The following is a 23374-nucleotide window of genomic DNA, read 5'->3' on the forward strand; positions in this document are numbered from 1 at the left end:
GCAGGTAAGACGACAGGGTGATGGTGGGCAGGTGAGACGACAGGGTAATGATGGGCAGGTGAGACGGTGACAGGGTGATGGTGGGCAGGTGAGGCAAAGACAGGGTAGTGGGTACATATGATGTGTGACAGGGTGGTGAAGAGACAGATGAGATGCTGGGGAATGACAGAGTGGGGAGAAATGTAATTTCTAGACTGTTTGGAGAGTGAGCACAGATCAATAGAAAAAAGTATTATGAAGTGGAGGTCTGCAGAATTGGAAGCAGTATTTTGGCTTGGGCAGGATCTCAAAATGTTAAAATGCCAAAAATATTAAGCAAGTCAGGTGTCAGAACTGTATTAATAAAAGCTCATCAAATTGAAGCATTAACATTAGCCAAAAGATACTGCCTAAACTGCTCAGAATCTCCAGCATTTTTCTGTTTTCATTACGGAGATTTTATAAGGTGTTGGTCAGATCTCACTCAGAGTATTATAGAACATAGAATAGTACAGCACATTACAAACCCTTCTGCCCACAATGCTGTGCCGACCCTCAAACCCTGCCTCCCATATAACCCCCACCTTAAATTCCTCCATATACCTGTCTAGTAGTCTCTTAAACTTCACTAGTGTATCTGCCTCCACCACTGACTCAGGCAGTGCATTCCACGCACCAACCACTCTCTGAGTGAAAAACCTTCCTCTAATATCCCCCTTGAACTTCCCTCCCCTTACCTTAAAGCCATGTCCTCTTGTATTGAGCAGTGGTGCCCTGGGGAAGAAGCGCTGGCTGTTCACGCTATCTATTCCTCTCAATGTCTTGTACACCTCTATCATGTCTCCTCTCATCCTCCTTCTCTCCAAAGAGTAAAGCCCTAGCTCCCTTAATCTCTGATCATAATCCATACTCTCTAAACCTGGCAGTATCCTGGTAAATCTCCTCTGTACCCTTTCCAATGCTTCCACATCCTTCCTATAGTGAGGCGACCAGAACTAGACACAGTACTACAAGTGTGGCCTAACCAGAGTTTTATAGAGCTGCATCATTACCTTGTGACTCTTAAACTCTATCCCTCGACTTATGAAAGCTAACACCCCATAAGCTTTCTTAACTACCCTATCTACCTGTGAGGCAACTTACAGGGATCTGTGGATATGTACCCCCAGATCCCTCTGCTCCTCCATACTACCAAGTATCCTGCCATTTACTTTGTACTCTGCCTTGGAGTTTGTCCTTCCAAAGTGTACCACCTCACACTTCTCCTGGTTGAACTCCATCTGCCACTTCTCAGCCCACTTCTGGATCCTATCAATGTCTCTCTGCAATCTTTGACAATCCTCTACACTATCTACAACACCGCCAACCTTTGTGTCATCTGCAAACTTGCCAACCCAACCTTCTACCCCCACATCCAGGTCGTTAATAAAAATCACGAAAAGTAGATGTCCCAGAACAGATCCTTGTGGGACACCACTCCAATATGAATGTACTCCCTCCACCATGGCCTCTGCCTTCTGCAGGCAAGCCAATTCTGAATCCACCTGGCCAAACTTCCCTGGATCCCATGCCTTCTGACTTTCTGAATAAGCCTACTGTGTGGAACCTTGTCAAATGCCTTACTAAAATCCATGTAGATCACATCCACTGCACTACCCTCATCTATATGCCTGGTCACCTCCTCAAAGAACTCTATCAGGCTTGTTTGACACGATCTGCCCTTCACAAAGCCATGCTGACTGTCCCTGATCAGACCATGATTCTCTGAATGCCCATAGATCCTATCTCTAAGAATCTTTTCCAACATCTTTCTCACCACAGACGTAAGGCTCACTGGTCTATAATTACCTGGACTATCCCTACTACCTTTTTTGAACAAGGGGACAACATTTGCCTCCCTCCAACCCTCCGGTACCATTCCCGTAGACATCGAGGACATAAGGATCCTAGCCAGAGGCTCAGCAATCTCTTCCCTCGCCTCGTGGAGCAGTCTGGGGAATATTCCATCAGGTCCTGGGGGCTTATCCATCGTAATGTATTTTAACAACTCCAACACCTCCTCTCCCTTAATTACAACATGGTCCAGAATATCAACCTCACTCATATTGTCCTCATCGTCATCAAGTTCCCTCTCATTGGTGAATACCAAAGAGAAGTACTCATTGAGGACCTCGCTCACTTCCACAGCCTCCAGGCACATCTTACCACCTTTATCTCTAATCGGTCCTACCTTCACTCCTGTCATCCTTTTGTTCTTCACATAATTGAAGAATGCCTTGGGGTTTTCCCTTACCCTATTCGCCAAGGCCTTCTCATGCCCATTTCTTGCTCTTCTCAGCCCCTTCTTAAGCTCCTTTCTTGCTACCCTATATTCCTCAATAGACCCATCTGATCCTTGCTTCATAAACCTCATGTATGCTGCATTCTTCCACCTGACTAGATTTTCCACCTCACTTGTCACCCATGGTTCCTTCACCCTACCATTCCTTATCTTCCTCACTGGGACAAATTTATCTCTAACATCCTGCAAGAGATCCTTAAACAATGACCACATGTCCATAGTACATTTCCCTGCAAAAACATCATCCCAATTCACACCCACAAGTTCTAGCCTTATAGCCTCATAATTTGTCCTTCCCCAATTAAAAATTTACCTGTCCTCTCTCATTCTATCCTTTTCCATGATAATGCTAAAGGCCAGTGAGCAGTAGTCACTGTCCCCCAGATGCTCACCCACTGAGAGATCTGTGACCTGACCCAGTTTGTTACCCAATACTAGATCTAGTATGGCATTCCCCCTAGATACTGTGACAGGAATCCGTCCTGGACACACTTAACAAACTCTGCTCCATCCAAACCCTTGGAACTAATCAGGTGCCAATCAATATTAGGGAAGTTAAAGTCACCCATGATAACAACCCTGTTATTTTTGCACTTTTCCAAAATCTGCCTCCCAATCTGCTCCTCGGTATCTCTGCTGCTACCAGGGGGCCTATAGAATACCCCCAGTAGAGTAACTGCTCACTTCCTGTTCCTGACTTCCAAGTCCTGCTACATTACCCACCCTTTCTGTAGCTGTAATAGTATCCCTGATCAGTAATGCCACCCCTCCTCCCCTTCCCCACCTCTCTATCCCTTTTAAAGCACTGAAATCCAGGAATATTGAGAATCCATTCCTGCCCTGGTGCCAGCTAAGTCTCTGTAATGGCCACTACATCATAATTCCATGTATATATCCAAGCTCTCAGTTCATCACCTTTGTTCCTGATACTTCTTGCATTGAAGTACATACACTTTAGCCCTTCTACCTTACTACCCTTCATTCTGCTTCTCTTTCCTCAAAGCCTCTCTATATGTTAGATCTGGCTTTACTCCATGCACTCCTTTCACTGCTCTATCGCTCCGGGTCCCATCCCCCTTGCAAATTAGTTTAAACCCTCCCGAACCATGTTTGCAAACCTACCTGCAAAGATATTGATCCCCCTCGAGTTCAGGTGCAACCCATCCAATCTGTACAGGTCCCACCTTCCCCAGAAGAGATCCCAATGGTTCAAAAATCTAAAACCCTGCCCCCTGCACCAACTCCTCAGCCACGCATTCAACTGCCATCTCCTCCAATTCCTACCATCGCTATCACGTAGCGATCCTGAGATCCAGGATTCCACGCAGCAATCCTGAGAACGCCACCCTTGAGGTCCTGTTCTTCAGCCTTCTGCCTAGTTCCTGAAACTCACACTTCAGGACTTCATCCCTCTTCCTGCCTATGTCGTTGGTACCAACATGTATCATGACTTCTGGTTGCTTTCCCTCTCATACCAGGATGTTGTGCACCTGGTCAGAGACATCCTGGACCCTGGCACCCAGGAGGGTGTCCTTCTCACATCCACAGAATCTCCTATCTGCTCCCCTGACTAGAGTCTCTAATGACGACAGTTCTCCAATTCTCTGTCCCACCCTTCTGCACCACAGGGTCAGACTCAGTGCCAGAGGCCCTGCCACCATGGCTCACAGCTGGTTGGTCATCCCCGCCAACATTATCCAGGACAGTAAACTTATTATTCAGGGGAATGGCTACGGGGTGCTCTGCACTACCTCTCCTCTCCTTTGCTTTCTCCCCTCTGACTGTCACCCAACGACCCGCTTCAGGCAGCCTAGGTATGACTACCTCCCTGTAGCTCTCATCTATGATTGCCTCATTCTTTTTATTTATTTATTAAATTTTTAGAAAATTACAAAGAATAAATGTAATGATAAGATAGTAAGAGAGAGAAAAAATAATATTAACCCTCCCCCCTTCCCCTTAACCCTTATCTAAAGAAAGAAAAGAAAGAAAGAAAGAAAGAAGAGAAAGATTGCCTGGATATCGGAGGATCCCCACATGCTCCATGGAGTTCAAAATAATTTTAATTTTAATTTTTACTTTCCCCAATTACTTTATAATTTTATCTTCAAAGGACCTATGTATTTAATCCTATCTTTTGTAGGTATGGGAGCCAAATTTTCAAAAATATATCATATTCATTTCTTAGATTGTATGTAATTTTTTCAAGTGGAATACAACTATATATTTCATTATTCCAACGATCCATAGTTAAATATAAATCAGATTTCCAAGTAACTGCGATAACTTTTTTGGCTACTGCCAATGCAATTTTTATAAATTTTTTCTGATACTTATTCAATTTAAGTTTCGGTATTGTCCCTTCAATGTCTCCTAATAAAAATAATATTGGACTACGTGGGAGTTGTACTCCAGTAATTTGTTCCAATAAAAGTCTTAGATTTATCCAAAATGATTGAATTTTAAAACAAGACCAAGTAGAATGTAAAAAAGTACCAATTTCTTGATTACATTGAAAACATTGGTCAGACATATTTGAATTTAGTCTATTTATTTTCTGTGGTGTTATATATAACTGATGAAAAAAATCAATTTCCATCAATTTTAATATTCAGATCAGATTCCCATTTTTTTCTTGATTTATGAATTCCTGATTTAATTGTCTGTTTTTGAATCAAATTGTACATACAGGATGTAAATTTTTAAATTTTTCCTTTTTGAATTAATATTTCTATTTCATTAGGTTTTGGCATCAACATTGTTTGACCCAGCTTTTCTCGTAAATAAGCCTTTAATTGAAAATAACAGAAAAGAGAGTTGTTTGATATTTTATATTTATTTTTTAATTGATCAAACGACATCAATATACCTCCTTCAAAACAATCACCTATATATTTAATCCCCTTTTGGAACCAATTATGTAAAAGTTTATTATCCATTGTAAAAGGAATAAGCCTATTTTGAATTAAAGTTCTTTTTGCTAATAAAGATTTCTTTATCTCATCGTCCATATTTACCTTATTCCATAAATCAATCAAGTGTCTTAATATAGGAGATTCTTTTTTTTTTCCGTATCCATTTGGAATCCCATTTATATATAAAATCTTCTGGTATGTTTTCTCCTATCTTATCTAATTCTATTCTAATCCATGCCGGTTTTTCTTCATCAAAAAAAGACGGAATAAATCTAAGTTGATTTGCTTTATAATAATTCTTAAAATTTGGAAGTTGTAACCCTCCTAAATCAAATTTACATGTCAATTTTTCCAATGATATTCTTGACATCTTTCCTTTCCAAAGAAATTTCCTTACATATTTATTCAGTTCTTGAAAAAACTTCTGAGGCAATTGTATTGGTAAAGTTTGGAATAAATATTGCAATCTAGGAAATATATTCATTTTTACAGCATTAACTCTACCTATTAATGTTATTGGTAACATCATCCATTTATCAAGATCCTCTTTTTTTTAATAATGGCAAATAATTTTGTTTATATAAATTTTTTACATCATTATCAACTCTCATACCTAAATATGTTATCCCATTTATTGACCATCGAAATTGAGTTACTAATTGACATTGATTATAATTTCCTTTGGTAAGGGGTAAAATTTCACTTTTATCCCTATTTACTTTATACCCTGATACTTTCCCATATTCTTCCAATCTAAAAGATAGTCTTTGCAAAGATTGCAATGGGTTTGTTAAATAAATCAAAACATCATCAGCAAATAAATTAATCTTATATTCTTCTTGATTAACTCTAAAGCCCCCAATGTCTGAATCTGTTCTAATTAATTCAGCTAAAGGTTCTATTGCCGATACAAATAAAGCAGGTGATAATGGGTAGCCTTGTCTGGTTGACCTCGTTAAGCAAAATGGTGTTGAAATCTGACCATTTGTAACTACTTTAGCTTGAGGATTAGTATTTAAGGTTTTAATCCATTGTATAAAAGATTTTCCTAACTCATATTTTTCCAATACCTTAAATAAAAAATCCCATTCCAATCTATCAAATGCTTTTTCTGCATCCAAAGCAACTGCCACACTCATTTCCTCTCTTTTTTGTGCCAAATGAATTATACTAAGTAACCGGGTTATATTATCCACTGATTGATTGTTTTTAACAAAACCTGTTTGATCCATATGTATTAATTTTGGTCAATATTTAGATATTCTATTAGATAAAATTTTTGTTATTATTTTATAATCTGTATTCAACAAAGAAATAGGCCTATATGATGTTGGTTTTAAAGGATCTCTATCTTTTTTTGGCAATACAGTTATGATCGCTGTTAAAAAAGACTGTGGGAGTTTATGCATTCTTTCCACTTGATATATTAAGTCCATAAAAGGAGGAATTAATAAATCTTTAAATTTTTTTATAAAATTCAGGAGGAAAACCATCTTCTTCTGGGGATTTATTACTCTGAAGTGATCCTAAAGCTTCTTCAACCTCTTTTAATGTAAAGGGCATATCTAATCCTTTCTGTTCTTCCAAATTTAATTTTGGAAGGGTTATTTGTGATAAAAATTTATCTATCTCAGCAATCTTATTTTGTGATTCTGATTGATATAGTTCAGTATAAAAAATTTTTAAAGTTTCATTAATTTCTAAAGGTTTATAAGTAACCTTATTTGCACTTGTTCTCATTGCATTTATTGTTTTAGAAGCCTGTTCTGTTTTCAGCTGCCAAGCAAGAATCTTATGTGATCTTTCACCTAATTCATAATATTTCTGTTTAGTTCTCATAATTACTTTTTCTGTACGATATGTCTGGAGTGTATTATATTGTAATTTTTTATTAACAAGTTGTCTTCGTTTTTCTTCTGTCATATATCTTTGAGATTCTTTTTCTAACTTTATGATATCTTTTTCCAATTGATCTATTTCTGCCATGTATTCCTTCTTAATTTTAGATGTATAACTTATAATCTGACCCCTTAAATATGCTTTCATCGCTTCCCATAATACAATTTTATCCTCAACTGAATGTAAATTTATATCCAAAAAAAATTGAATCTTTTTTCATAAAATCACAAAAATCTTGACGTTTTAATAACATTTATGCCATTAGGCTTTACAATTCTACCGCCAGGACTTAAGAACTTTTTAAAAGCTATTATTAATGCTTTTTGAGATTGTGATTTAGATGCATATCATATTTTTTACTGAGTTAAGTATTGTATGTAATTAGTTTTGCTACAACAAGTGTATGGGACATTGGAAAAAGTTGAATTTCCCCATGGGGATGAATAAAGTATCTATCTATCTATCTATCTATCTATCATTGAATTAAATCTCCATCTATAGATCGATTCCTCCTTATCCATCATTATCATTGTCATTATCAAGGGGGAATGATCTGACAGTATTCTTGCTTTATATTCCACACTTTTCACTCTATCCTGAATATTTTTTGATAATAAAAAAAATCAATCCTTGAGTAAGTTTTATGTCTATTTGAATAAAATGAATAGTCTCTTTCTCTTGGATTAATTTTTCTCCATACATCAATCAGGTTTAAATCTTACATTAATGATAAAGTTAGTTTTATTACTTTTGATTTTGTAGCAACTTTAGTTGACCTATCCAAAACTGGATCTAAACAAAAATTAAAGTCTCCACCTATTAATATTTTATCATGTGCATCAGCCAAGTTCAAAAAAACTTCTTGTATGAATTTTGCAACATTTTCATTTGGTGCATAAATGTTCATAAGAGTCCATAATTCTGAAAAAATTTGACAATGTATAATCACATATCTCCCCACAGAATCAATTACTACATTTTGTATTTTAATTGGTAAAGTTTTATTAACCAAAATTGCAACTCCTCTCGATTTTGAATTAAATGAAGCTGCAATGACATTTCCAACCCAATCTCTCTTTAATTTCTTATGTTCTGTTTCTGTTAAATGTGTTTCTTGTAGAAAAGCTATATCTCCTTTCATTTTCTTAATATGTGTTAAAACTCTTTTTCTTTTCACAGGTCCATTAAGTCCATTAACATTAAAACTTTAAAAATTAAGTAAATTAATCATTCATAATAATTAAACTCCTTCCGCCTCTTCAGAAGATCGTAACTTATGTCTGGATAAAAAAAAAACTCTTTTCCCCTTCTATCATCAATGGCCCATTTCTCTTTTTAGCACCTTGAGTAGCTGCCTTCAAGATCATTTCTTTATCTTGGTACCTTAAGCATTTGATCAAAATTGATCTTGGATTTTGATCTTGTTGAGGTTTTGGTCTTAAAGCTCTGTGTACTCTTTCAATTTCAATTACTTGACTTCCTTCTTTCATTTCCAAAATTTTCGGAATCCATTCTTGGAAGAATTTTATTGGATTTTCTCCCTCTGTACCTTCTATAAGACCAACGATTTTAATATTATTTTGTCTACTAGAGTTTTCAAGCGCATCTATTTTTTCCAACATCCGTTTTCTTTCTGTTGTCCAGGCAAGATTATTGTCTTCTATTTTATCTATTCATTCAGTGTTTTCTTCCATTTTTACTTCCATCTCTTTAACTTTATTATCCATCTTCTTTTGTTTTTCCACATTATCGAATGTAATCTGCATCCTTCTTATATCTGTTCTTATAGCTTTTAATTAATTTATCATATATATCAGGATATCTCTTATGTCTCCTTTAATCTCCTCCTTTTCCTCTCCTTCTTCTTCATCTGTGTTTCCCAAAGAATCTGATTCCACTTCCAATTCACTTCCAATTTCACTTCCAGCTGTAGTTGGGATTTGTAGTTTTGTTAATATCTGTTCATGCATACTTGTTTCTTCGCACATGCGTTGTTCTTGCCGTTTCTTCTTAGAGACTGCTGACATTGCCGCAACTTCCTGTCCCGCACCATCAGAAGTGCCATGCACTTCTCCAGGAGGAGATCCAATTTGAGTACGAGGCTTCGCCGAGACGGTTAGGCCTTTTTCCCCGCCGACTTGCGCAGTCTTCGAAGTAGTAGCTTTCTTTTTTTTCGGTTTTGGAGCCATATCTAAAAATAATCCTGAGTTGCTTATAAATAGTTTCTAGTAGGTATTTGTTAACTCTTCTTCACTTAAACCCTATTTCAATACTTTTTACGAGGGAGCTGGATTCTCAACGTCTCGACCCTACGTCATCACGTGGTGCCCCCCCGACTGCCTCATTCTTATGAGTTGAAGGTCATCCAGCTGCTACTCCAGATTCCTCACACAGTCTTCCAGATTGCCCAGCCGCATGCACTTCTGGTAGATGTGACTCTGCAGGAGAGGGGAGTTCCCCCAAGACTGCCACATCTCACAGGAGAGGCACATCACCGTCTCAGGAGGCATTGTAAAGACTAACTGGGAACAAGCTCGTCCACCGCCTCTTCTCGTCAAAGCCTCAAATCTCCACTCCTTCACTGGCCGCTTTCCAAAGCTGAGTGGTTTATGAGTGGTTTTGTCTCTTTATCTGAGAAAGGGTCTGCTGGCACTGGAGACGGTCCAACGGAGGATCACAAGAATGATCCCAGAGGAAAAGGGTTAACATAAGAGAAGTTTTTGGAGGCTCTGGGCCTGTACTCACAGGATTTTGGAAAAATGAGGAGGGATCTCACTGAAACCTATTGAATATTGAAAGACCCAGATAGAGTGAATGTTTCCTATAGTGGGGGGGGGGGGGTCTAGCACCAGTGGGCACAACCTCAGAATGGAGGAACATCCATTCAGATGAGGAGGAATTTCTTTAGCCAGAGGGTGATGAATCTGTGGAATTCATTGCCAGAGACGGCTGTGGAGGCCAAGTCATTGGGTGTATTTTTAAGTGAAGGTTGATAGTTTCTTGATTAATAAGGCTGTCAAAAATTAAGGGAAGGAGACAGGAAAATGGGGTTGAGAGGGAAAATCAAGCAGCCACAATTGAATGGAAGTACAGACTCGACAGGCTAAATGGTCTAATTCTGCTCTTACATCTTGATTTCTATCATCTGCAACAGTTTATTTTATTAGGTTATTTAGGAGATTGGTTAGAATAGAGGTCGAGTTGAAGTAGGATTATTTGGGATGTTCTCTGAAATCAAGGATGTACTGGAATTTTCACCAGTAGCTTTGACAGAAGAGAAATCTGTGACTGCTGAGCACACCAAATAATTCTAAAGATGGATGCAGGAGATGGGTATTGACTAAATTAGATCAAGAAACGAAGTTCCTGAGGCAAATATTATTTAATGTAGGAAACTAAGAATTTATTCGTTCTGTACAGAAGGAAGGTTGGTCAAAGTATTATATAAAAATGCTAAGTAGGTGAATATGCACAAAGATATAAGGAGCTATAGTACAGAAATCAAGTGCTGGCCTATAAATAGCTTTATAGACAGAAATAAATAGCTTGCCCAACATTGTACCTTTTTACTAGAGGGTTAGAAGCCAAAGGACATCGTTACTGCTGGACAGAGCTCTTGTTAGATCCCATCTATGGAGATTCATGCCTGTGCAGTGCTGCTCAGGGAGGATGTATTTATTATTGCCTCTTCTCATTACTATGACAATGTAGGAGGTACAGGAGCCTGAAGAAGTGCACTCAACATTTTAGGAACAGTTTCTTCCCCTCAGCAATCAGATCACTGTTCAGTCCATGACTTGTGATTTTGCTCTCGCTTTGCACTATTTTATATATACTTTACTGTAACTTACAGGAAGTTTTTAATGCATTGCACTGTATTTCAGGAAATATGTCAGTGATAATAAACCTGATTCTGAAGTATTAGCCCTGGACAAAGTGCAGTGCAGATTCACCAGAATGATCATCAGCCTGAAAAGGTATGAATGAGACCAATGGCAGTTTGCATTAACGGAGTATAAAGGTTCAGGGGGTGGGGGGAAATCCACTGAAGTGCTCAGTATGAACAAGTTTTGATATGGTTGATAAAGACTACTTCCTTTGGTGAGAGGTTCATAAACAAAAGTGAACAAAGCTCAGAATTAAAGCTAAGCAGTTGAAGGGTGATTAAACATAGTGTAATGAAAATGTAGAATTTTTGTTAATATCAGTGGAGATTAAGTCAAATGAAAATTTCTGGATGAGGGAGAGGATTCAGTTAGACAAGGGTAACAAGGTAACAAAAACCAAGGTGAGTAGATGGGAGCACAAAGATGTAGATGGGAGTACATGCTCTAACTCAGGGGTTCCCAGTGGACCAATACCAGTAAGCAAGGGGTCTGTTGACCTGAAGTTGGGAAACCCTGCTCTAACTGAATGACAAAGTACTCATGTCTGAAAACACAGATTGTTTTGCCTTACAAAACAAAAAACTTGAAGGGTTGGAGCAAATGTAGAGTATGTTGTAGGGAGCCTGTACGTACTGAAAACTGAAATCATCTGGAGTGAACAATTCTGTGTGTGCTTCAAACACAATTCTGCACACCTTACATAACTGTAAACATTTATTATAAATAATCTTATTTATTTTACATGTTACATCAGAATAGTTATTCAGTATTCAAAATGCTTATCTCGTTGTTCTAATGCCATGGTCTTTTGAGATCATTGGGTCCACTTTTGTTTTCTATGGTAACTTGTACTGCAGATCTATCTTTGCAACCATAAGATCACAAGAGCAGAAATAAGCCACTTGGCCATTCCATCATGGCTGCTTTATTACCCCTCTCAACCCCATTCTCCTTCCTTCTCCCTGTAACCTTTGACGACTTTATGAATCAAGAATCTATCAACCTCCACTTTAAACATACCCAATGATTTGGCCCCCACAGCCGTTCATGACAATGAATTCCACAGATACACTACTCTCTGGCTTAAGAATTCCTCCTCATCTCTGTTCTAAAGGAATGCCCATGTATTCTGAGACTGTGGCTCCTGGTGCTAGACTCCCCCACTGTAGGAAACATCATCTCCACATCCACTCTATCTAGACTTTTCAATATTTGATAGGTTTCAACGAGGTTCCCCCCTCATTTTATTAAACTATAGTGAGTACAGGCCCAGAACCATCAAAAGTTCCTCATTCATTAATCCTTTCACTCCCAGGATCATTCTCGTGAACCTCCTTTGGACCCGTTCCACTGCCAGCATATTCTTCTTTAGGATAAGGGGCCGAAAACCTCATGAGGTAGCATAGTTAGTGCTGTCATCACACAACCCCAGAAATACTTGTACTATCTGGGTGAAGCTTTTCATTGCACCTTGGCCTCACTTGACTTATGTATAAGATAATAAATTCAACTCAGTTTGAGGTTACACATTCTCTCTGTGAATCCATGCTTCGTTTCCTCCCACATCCCAAAACTGTGTCTGCAAATTGCATCTAGTGTAGGTGGGTGGCAAGAGAATCACAGACTGGCACGAGAAAGGGAATCAGTTACAGGCAAAACAAACAGCAGAAGAGGGATTATGTAACCAGGCATTACTCGATGTGGCAAACAGATTCCTTCTGTCATTTGAAAATATGCGGAATAAAATGCAAGCATTTTTGCTGAACTAATGGCAATAAATTATTGCCACTGCACAGTTGATGCAGAATGGCCAGGTTAATTTTAACTATTACTGACAACAAGAGAAGTAAATAAATTAGAGGTTGAACAGAGAAGAAAGCAAAGAGCAAAGGAGAATGAGAGAAATCAATGGTTCAGTTTAATATCAGAGAATGTATCCACTATACAACCCGAAATTCTTACTGTTCATGGACATCCACAAAACAAGAAACCCCATAGAATGAATGACAGAAACATGAGAACCCCAAACCCAGTGACACAGAGGGTAAAAGGAATGTAAGTGAATGAATGGGATGGAAGGATACATGGAATGTGAGTAGAAAGAGGGTAAAAGACAGAGGATAAAAGGAATGTAGGTGAATGAATGGGGATGGAAGGATACATACACTGTGAATATAAAGAGGAAAACAAAAGAAAGAACCTCATGCATAGTGCTTAACATAACACTATTACAGGCCCAATGATCCAGGTTCAATTCCTACTGCTGTCTGAAAGGAGTTTCTACATTCTCCCCTTCACCATACGGGAGGGTGGGTTAATTGGTCACTTGGCTGTAATTGAGCAACAGGGGCATGTCGAGCTGGAAGGGCTGGTTACTGTGCTGCATCTTTAAAGAAAATAAAACCCTGAAGGAATACAAGAAGATGAGAGCAAAAAAGAAAAAACAGAGGAGCACACAAATGGACATATTCTTCTACAAAGAGAGGAAGGCAAGATGGTGACACCAGAGGATAAAAGAGTTGAGGTGGCACAGGTTATGAGAAAATGAGGGAGGGGGACACAGGAATGTGCACATAGATGAAGAAGCAACTGCATCCAGTTCAAACATCATGAGAAAAGAAAGATATAGAATGATATAGACTGAAGATGGAGAGGAAAGAAAATGTCCAGAAAGAAAATAAACATATAGTAACAGCCTACTGACAGACACAGCACCTGCACAAAGGACTATGCACGAGGATGGATAAGAAAGGTTTAGGAAGATCAAGTCAAAGAAGATTTGATAAAAGAGATAGAAAAGGTTAAAAATGGGTTACAAAGTAGCAGATATGTAAAATAAAGTGGGATACGGAAGATAAAGAGAGAGGCAGAGTGTCACAACCCAGGTAGTGCAGTGGTTAATGTAAAACTATTACAGTGCCAGCAATCCACCACTGTAAGGAGTTCGTACTTTCTCTCCGTGGCTCCAGGTACTCCGGTTTCCTTCCATAGTCCAAAGACGTATGGGTTATTCATTGATCACGTGTGTAATTGGGCAGCATGGGGGAGTCCGGTTTCCTCCCACAGTCCAAAGACGTACGGGTTAGTCATTGATCACGTGTGTAATTGGGCAGCATGGGCTTGTTGGACTGGAAGGGCCTGTTATCAGGCAGTATCTAAAATTAAATAATATATTGGTAATGATCTCCTGGGAAAGCTCAACTGAGGTTAGGCAGGTTAAGATTATTGGACTGCCACTCACCTCTCAGATCATTTCCCATTGGTGTAATTAAACAGGACAGCCAATACTACAGAATGCATTTCCTGATGGCAGTTCTCAGAGTAGGAAGGGACAGATTCAGACTGCTGCAGGTTTGTGATATGAGCAACATTTTCACAAGGTCTGGCTGCAATGTCTTCCTTTGTATTTCACTTAAACAGTGATAGGACTGCTGGCACAGAAAGTGAATAACTGTAAACAAGTAGCACGTTTTAGCCAATATCCTCCAACTCGAGTGCTGAACAGCAGGTCTCATAGGAACTGCCTTTTGCTACTTCACCCACATCAGAGATTTTAGCAGTCCTTTCAACTAACTTCAAACTTATACTCATCTGACATCACTAATTTCCTTTCAAGAATCCATATTGGCCAAGGTTGCCCTCTTCACCCTAACATGAGTCATCATCATCATCAGATGAGCTTTGACTACCATGGCCCACACACTCCTGTTTCAGGTCAAGTGGATCAATTCATTGGTATTCATTTCCAGTTCTGTGGCTGCTGTCTCCATCATCATTTGTCTTTGCCTTCCACTTGCTTTCTTCCATTCAATCTTTCCCATAATTACCGTGCATTCTAACTCCTCTTTCCTAATCACATGTCCAATGAAGTTACGTTGCCTTTTCATAATCTCATACATTATTTCTCTTTTTGTGCTTGCTCCGTTCATGACATCATCGCTCAATATTCATTTTGTCCATGATATTCTTTGCATCCTCCTCAAAAACCACATCTCTGCTGCTTCAATTAGTTTCCTCATGTTACTAGATATTGCCCAACATTCTGAGCCATATAACATAACTGGATAAATGTAACATTTCGGTACTCTGAGCGGGTTGTTGTGCCTAGTTTAGCATTGCTCAGTATACTCTTCATTCTCTTTTGTCATCCCTATTCTTTTTTGATGCCCATGTCGCATCTGCCATCTGATGTCATCCAGCTTCCTAAGTAGCAAAAGTTCTGTACTTGTTTTATGTCTTCCCCATTTATTCTCAGCCTGCAGATAGGATTCTCCTTTTTGGATCTGTCTTTTTGCAATTGATAGACAGACCCATTTTTGCACTTTCTTCAACAACTATATCAATTAAGTTTTGTACTTCTTCCTCCGTACTTGCAATTAACACAGTGTCACCAGCATATCTGAAATTACTGATGTTTTCACAGCCAATTTTGATTCCCAATTACTCTTATGTTTTGTAATATTGTTTCACTATACACATTCAACCAACTGCGAATCGGGAAAACCCGGAAGTTCTCTCTCCAGCACTCGTTGTTTGAGCATTGTTCACCTTGAGTCTTGTGTTGTGAGCAGGAGGAAGGAGTTTAAGGCTAGTAAGAGATGGCTAGCTAGCTATGTAAAGCGCTACAGCCTCAAGAACTTAAAGATCACGGGAGAATCCCAGAAGAGCTACAATGGTTGTGTCTGTACTGAACGTGTGTAGGCTTTTTTTAATTGTCATTATTCCCTAAACAATACAGCATAACAACTATTTACATAGCATTTACATTGTATTAGGTATTACAAGTAATCTAGAGATGATTTAAAGTATACAGGAGGATGTGCGTAGGTTATATGCAAATACTATGCCATTTTATATAAGGGACTTGTGGATCCGCATTTTTTGGTATCCACGGGGGGGGGGGGGGGGTCCTGGAACCAGTCCCCCATGGATAAGGAGGGCCAACTGTATCCCATTTCTTGTACCTTTGTCTTTCACAAAACCACATTGTTCATCACCTATTTCAGCTTGTATCTTACTTTTAGCTCTTGTCATCAAAATTCTTAGAAGTATCTTGGTGATATGACTCATTAAACTTATGGTCCTATGTAATTCATATTCTATTGCTCCAGGTTTCTTAGGAAGAGTGATAAATATAGATTTTTTTCATCTCTTCTGGTATTATTCCAGTCTCATAAATGTCATTGATTAAATCAGTAAGTTTTTCAATTCCATAATCTTCAAGGGTGATAATTTGTTCTATTACTAATTCATCAGGACCTTTCCTTTCTTCATCTTATTTATTGCATTACGAACTTCAGATTTTAAAATACTTGGACCTTTAATGCTTTTCTTAATTTCTGGTTTTTCGCCTTGATCATCTTTAAAAAAATTCCTGAATATACTCAGTACATCTGTTCATAATCTCATCTTTTTCCATGATAATGGTACTGTCCTTTGCTTTCAAACATCCACCTGAAGAACAGAGGAGCTTTTTACCAGTGATATTCTTGATTTGTTGATGTAACTTTTTTGGATCAGTAATAGGGATTCTTTCTAGTTGCTCATATTCCTGGTTTAACCATTCTTCTTTGGCTTTTTGACATAAGCTTTTAACTTTTTTTTATCTAAGGACTCATATGCTATAGGATTTGCTTTCTTCCATTAGATTTTTGATTTCATCTGTCATCCATTTGTTCTTTGTACTTCTTAAAAACAAGATTATAGGGTGCAGTGTTGTTCCAGCTGCTATCCCGAGTCGTCCCTGAGGCGATGGCATGAACTGCAGCAGGTCGAGGTTGTTCATCACCAAGTACTGGATGGTGGAACAGGTTAACGTTAAGATGGAGTGTCAATTAAGCTCCTGATCGCTATTATTTAGTAGATCACTGTATAAAACATTAACTCAGTGAGCTACTGAACACACCAGCTTCTTGTTTCTAGCATAAATCCCTTCAAATTTGCTGTCACGCAAATTATTGAATGACTTTCACCTGATATTTTGTTCTGAACGTGTCTACCAATGATATAACTATTTGGTACTCATTTTCAAGACTATTATTTTATAAATTGTGACAATTACATTACGAACATTATTCTTTAAGCAAAGGTATAAACATATATCAACAAACAAGAAACAAAGCCCATGAGATCATAAGACATGGGAGCCGAATTAGGCCATTCGACCTATTGAGTCTGATCCATTCCATCATGACTGATTTATTATCCCTCTCAACCCCATTCTCCTACTAACACTCCGTAACCTTTGACACTTTTACTAATCAAGAACCTATCAACCTTCTCTGCTTTAAATATACCCAATGACTTGGTTTCCACTGCTGTCCGTGACAATGAATTCCATAGAATCCCCACCATCTGGCTAAAGAAATTCCTCCTCATCTCTGTTCTAAATGGATGTTCCTCTGAGATTATGACCTCAGGTCCCAGACTCCTCCACTATAGGAAACATCCTCTTCATGTCCCCCCTATCTGGGCCTTTCAATACTCAATAGGTTTCAATGAGATCCCGCCTGCATTTTTCTAAACTCCAGTGAGTAAAGGCGCAGGGCCTTAAGCTCTCTACAGATTAACCCTTTCATTCCCAGGATCATTCTTGTGCACCTTCTCTGAACCCTCTCCAATGCCAGCACATCTATTTTTCAGATAAGGGGCCCAAAACTGTTAACAATGCTCCGTGTGGTTGAACCAATGCCTTATAAAGCCTCAGTATTATATCCTTGTTTTCATATTCTAATTCTCTTAAAATGAATGCAAGTAGTTCTATATCTTTGTAATAGGTAGCATAAGGCACTTCAGAATACCCAGACTAGATGGTGACCCTGGTAAATCGCTCCAACACTTTATTCACGGAAGACCAGAGCTGCATTATTACAATTACATGACCACTAGCCTCCTGAATTCAATTAACCTTTACTAACGAGAGGAAGTTGCTACACTATATAGTAGCTGGCTTGTACATGGTAAGTTCTCACAACCAGAAATTGGTAATGAGCAGACGAGATAAATACTGATCCTGAATGAGTCCCAATGCGTCAGCCCAGAATTTATAACAAGGGGGTCAGGAAAACAGGCAAGTCAAGCAGATGGAAATAGATGACTGATACTTCAATGTGGGACCCTTCACCTGGAGTGAAAGCATATGATCTCCTTCTACCTTTTGATCCAGATGCAAGACCTGGAGTGGAAGCATATGATCTCCCCTCTACCTTTTGGTCCAGATGAAGGATCTTGACCCAAAATGTCCCTCCATGGATTCTGCCTGACCTGCTAAACTCCTCCAACAACATGTTTTCGTTCGTTCCAAATTTCAGCATCTGCAGTCTCTTGTCTTCCATGACACCCCCTTTGATATTGAAGAAGGCGTTAAAGAGAAAAGAGAAGCCATACCAGTACTGCCCGCCACACAAAGCAACAATTACGTCAAAAATCGAGTACTCACACACCTAAATGGCAGCGGATCCGGACGTTTGTGGGTCCGTAGTGTTCGGTGATGAGTGTTTCTGGACTCAAAACAGAGAAACAGGCATTCCCAAAGACATTATTACTGATGAAAGTGCGAAGACTGCCTAGTAATCGATACGTCCGAGGGCACCTTCTGCAATTACTGGGAAGGCAGATGCCCTGGTTAACCAGATAGAAGGTGAACCAATCGCCTCTTGGGGTGGTATTAACCTTCCAGCCCTGTGGAAGGCTGCAGTTTGAGAATGCCTTGAAAATCAATTCAAATTCAGCCAGGATGGTTTGGTAGTTCCGCTCCAGTAGCTCTACGTCATGCTTCTGGGCGTCTCGTGAAAAATATGGAGTCGTGGGTAGGTCAGGCAGGAAGAAAACTTCTGGTTTCTGGATGGAAGGTCTAGTGTTCAAGTATCGGCTCTGCTCCCGAATTCCCTTGTGGATCCGTCCCATTCCTGACCACGAGTAGTGCTTGGCATACTCCTGTAGATTGTGATACAGTTTCTGATTGCGTCCCTCGTTATGGGTGCACCTTATGCAATCGGCGGATTGACAGCATGTGTAACCATTCTGCAACCCATTTATGTCAGCATTCTGCATGATGGCATTCACTGGTGTGTGACTGCGGGGCTGCTCACTGCCTACATGGTAGCAATACCACACAAAGAGCCCCAAAACACAGGCAAAGGTGGTCACAGCCGTTACGTCACACTCCCGCACTGCGTACAAGCTTGCCAGCACCAAATCTTTAATGCGGTCCAGTGTCAGGTCCCAGTCTGTCAACCACTCAACGAACATGTTCATAAGATTCGTATTAGATCGGTGTAGCAAGGCAATGTTGTCAGCCTTCGACTTGTGCACAGGCACCCACACCATGCAGTGTTAGGAAGTGGAAGAAAAGCAGCTGTGGTCTAATCGACAGGCAAAGATGGCATTTTGGCTCCCAAGCACTGTACTGGCAGCCTGGACACATTTAGTCTGTCTGCTCGTCTCACAGAACAAACACATAACCACAATCCTCTTGCTGCATAGGAGAGGAACCAGCTAGCCTCGATTTAGATTGCTGTATTGGAGCATCTGGATATAAATCAGCATTGCTAAAGCCTCAGGTCCTACAAACAAGAGCACAGAGACAAGACATGTACTCATTAGTTCTGTAATATACTGGATTCAGAGAATATTACAAACAATTCTGGCATTTAAACATTGTTTTATGTCAACCTTTTGCCAGTGCATGTCTGGAATGATTTTGCAAAAATGGAATGCCGAGCAAGAGAAAATAAATAACAGAACAACCCAGTAAAACAAAATCATCTTTGTGAAGCAGTATCTTGAAAACGAAGTATAAGAAAGGATGTAAAGTTGGCTAAAATAGTATGTAGGTAAAGAATTAACAAATTCATTTTGTCTTGTTTGAAATTAACTAAAAACTGAAAGCTTCAAACACAAGAGGGCAATTTGAAAGACCATTAGTATACAGGTTAAGACAATGAATCACAAGTAGACTCCAATACTATTCAGTTTTTTCAAAAGGCATCAGATTACTTTTTCAGGAAGATTCTTGTATAATTTGCATTCTAACAACTTAATGTTAAACTTAAAGACGCAAGTTTGTTAAGTGTCATTTAAATGTAAAGGAGAACAAAATAATTGTTACTCTGGATTGGACGCAGCATAAAAAAAATAAAGAACAAACTAATTAAAAAACATGATAAATATAAATGCACATGTAACGCTCTGTAAAGTTTCCCTGCCAATGGAATGGTTTCTCTGTAGCAGCAGTGTATAGGTTATGACTAGAGATAACAGGGCTTTGGAATGCGCACCATCAAAATGAGAAACATGTTGCTTCTTTCTTGTGCGTCTGAGAGAAGGTTTTCGGGGGCTTTTGGTCAGCGGAAGATGGAGAGAAGATGCCAGAATGGAGAGGTCGTAGACTGCAGGACTGAGTGGATGTGGAATGGGGTTGAGACTTGACTATGCCCGGGGGGAAATTGATGGAGAACAAATGGACAGGAAATTGTGAGCTTCAACATGCGCAATAGACTATTTAATTAAAATGGGCCCTTTTCTTTTGTTTTCTTTACTAACCCTCTTGTCAAATTAAGAACTATAAAGCTAAACTGTTTAATTGCATAAGGTGTACTGTTTGTTATTTTGTGCTACTGATTTGTAACAGGGGAAAACATCACACAGCATCCACACAAAGAGATTTCACAAGTTTGGAGGGCCGGAGAGTGTCTTTCCCTAGACTAAGGCAGTGCACCAAACCTGGGGGTTACACACAAAATAGCTTACATACACAAAGTGATGCTAGGTACAGGAGTATCTGTACATAAAGTGACTAAGAGGAGTGGTGGTGGGGTGGGATATGCTGAGGCGGGTTAGTGGGTGGAGGTGTTGATTAGCCTTACTAATATGGTGGTAATGGAGGGGTGGTGGTGGAGGGGTGGGTTACACTTTGATGAGAAAAAAATATACCAGTGAAATAACCATCAAGAGAAAGCCTCTCTAAAGAATGACAAAGATGCCTTATATCAAGAACTTTAAAATTAGGAAGGAGGAGTGAACCCAAATGAAGTGAATGTACAAACATATGTGCTCAACCCACTGAGTTCCTATAGCAGTGTGTTATTTTGTGCAGCATCAGATCTGGAGTAAGTAACAATTATTTCACTCTCTTTTATGCTACAGACTGTTTTTCACTCCAGACTGCAGCATCTGCAGTTTTGTGTGTAACTGTATGTGCAGTTAGAAGGATTGTAACTCGAACTCCAGATTCTCTCCTTCACCCCCTTATAACCATATAACTATTATAGCATGGAAACAGGCCATCTTGGCCCTTCTAGTCTGTGCCAAACACTTACTCTCACCTAATCCCACTGACCCGCACTCAGCCCATAACCCTCCATTCTTTTCCTGTCCATATACCTATCTAATTTTGCTTTAAATGACAATACCGAACCTGCCTCTACCACTTCTACTGGAAGCTCATTCTACACAGCTACCACTCTCTGAGTAAAGAAATTCCCCCTCATGTTATCCTTAAACTTTTGCCCCCTAACTCTCAACTCATGTCCTCTTGTTTGATCTCCCCTACTCTCAATGGAAAAAGCCGATCCACGTCAACTCTATCTATCCCCTTCATAATTTTAATTACCTCTATCAAGTCCCCCTCAGCCTTCTACGCTCCAAAGAATAAAGACCTAACTTGTTCAATCTTTCCCTGTAACTTAGGTGCTGAAACCCAGCACCTTCTAGTAAATCTTCTCTGTACTCTCTCTATTTTGTTGACATCTTTCCTGTAATTTGGTGACCACAACTGTACACAATACTCCAAATTCGGCCTTACCAATGCCTTGTACAATTTTAACATTACATCCCAACTCCTATACTCAATGCTCTGATTTATAAAGGCCAACATACCAAAAGCACCACCCTATCCACATGAGATTCCACCTTCAGGGAACTACGCACCATTATTCCTAGATCACTTTGTTCTACTGCATTCTTCAATGCCCTACCATTTACCATGTATGTCCTATTTGGATTATTCCTACCAAAATGTAGCACCTCACACTTATCAGCATTAAACTCCATCTGCCATCATTCAGCCCACTCTTCTAACTGGCCTAAATCTCTCCGCAAGCTTTGAAAACCTACTTCATTATCCACACCACCACCTACCTTAGTATCATCTGCATACTTACTAATCCAATTTACCACCCCATCATCCAGATCATTAATGTATATGACAAACAACATTGGACCCAGTACAGATCCTGGAGGCACACCATTAGTCACCGGCCTCCAACCTGACAAACAGTTATCCACCACTACTCTCTGGCATCTTCCATCCAGCCACTGTTGAATCCATTTTACTACTTCAATATTAATACCTAACGATTGACACACACAAAATGCTGGTGGAACACAGCAGGCTAGGCAGCATCTGTAGGGAGAAGCGCTGTTGATGTTTTGGGCTGAGACCCTCTGTCAGGACTAACCGAAAGGAAAGATAGTAAGAGATTTGAAAGAAGTGGGGGGAGGGGGAAATGCGAAATGATAGGAGAAGACCGGAAGGGGTGGGATGAAGCTAGAGCTGGAAAGGTGATTGGCGAAAGTGATACAGAGCTGGAGAAGGGAAAGGATCATGGGACGGGATGGCCTCGGAGAAATAAAGGAGGGGGGGAGGAAACACCAGAGGGAGATGGTAGAACAGGCAAACAACTACCGGTAAATATGTAAGGGATGGGGTAAGAAGGGGAGGGGGGGCATTAACGGAAGCTAGAGAAGTCAAATGTTCATGCCATCAGGTTGGAGGCTACCCAAGTCGGTATATAAGGTGCTGTTCCTCCAACCTGAGTTTGGATTCATTTTGACAGTAGAGAATGCCATGGATAGACATATCAGAATGGGAACGGGATGGTGGAATTAAAATGTGTGGCCACTGGGAGATCCCTGCTTTTTCTGGCGGACCAAGCGGTAGGTGTTCAGTGGAAACGGTCTCCCAGTCTGCATCGAGTCCTCACCAATATATAAAAGGCCACACCGGGAGCACCGGACGCAGTATACCACACCAGCCGACTCACTGGCGAAGTGTCGCCTCACCTGGAAGGACTGTCTGGGGCCCTGAATGGTGGTGAGGGATGGAAGTGTAAGGGGCAGGTGTAGCACTTGTTCCGTTTACAAGGATAAGTGCCAGGAGGGGAGGTCGGTGGGAAGGGATGGGGGGGGGGGGGAACGAGTGGACAAGGGAGATGTGTAGGGAGCAAATCCCTGCGAGAACCAGAAGGGGGGGGGGGGGAGGGAAAAATGTGCTTGGTAGTGGGATCCCGTTGGAGGTGGCGGAAGTTACGGAGAATTATATGTTGGACCTGGAGGCTGGTGGGGTGTGGTAG

The 23374-nt window shown here is 39.9% G+C and overlaps 1 protein-coding gene across 2 annotated transcripts in view; it reads right to left on the reverse strand.

Annotated features, from left to right (window-relative positions):
• Window positions 1–23374, reverse strand: part of asphd2 (aspartate beta-hydroxylase domain containing 2) — a 153500-nt gene that overhangs the window by 95711 nt on the left and 34415 nt on the right. For both annotated transcript variants that reach the window (XM_073065977.1, XM_073065976.1), the window contains exon 2: window positions 18464–19585. In XM_073065977.1, the coding sequence (XP_072922078.1) occupies window positions 18464–19349 (886 nt within the window). In that variant the 5' untranslated portion in view covers window positions 19350–19585. The remainder of the gene's footprint in view (window positions 1–18463; window positions 19586–23374) is intronic.

The sequence above is a fragment of the Hemitrygon akajei genome, chromosome 14, assembly GCF_048418815.1.
Source record: "Hemitrygon akajei chromosome 14, sHemAka1.3, whole genome shotgun sequence".
Classification (NCBI taxonomy): Eukaryota; Metazoa; Chordata; class Chondrichthyes; order Myliobatiformes; family Dasyatidae; genus Hemitrygon; species Hemitrygon akajei.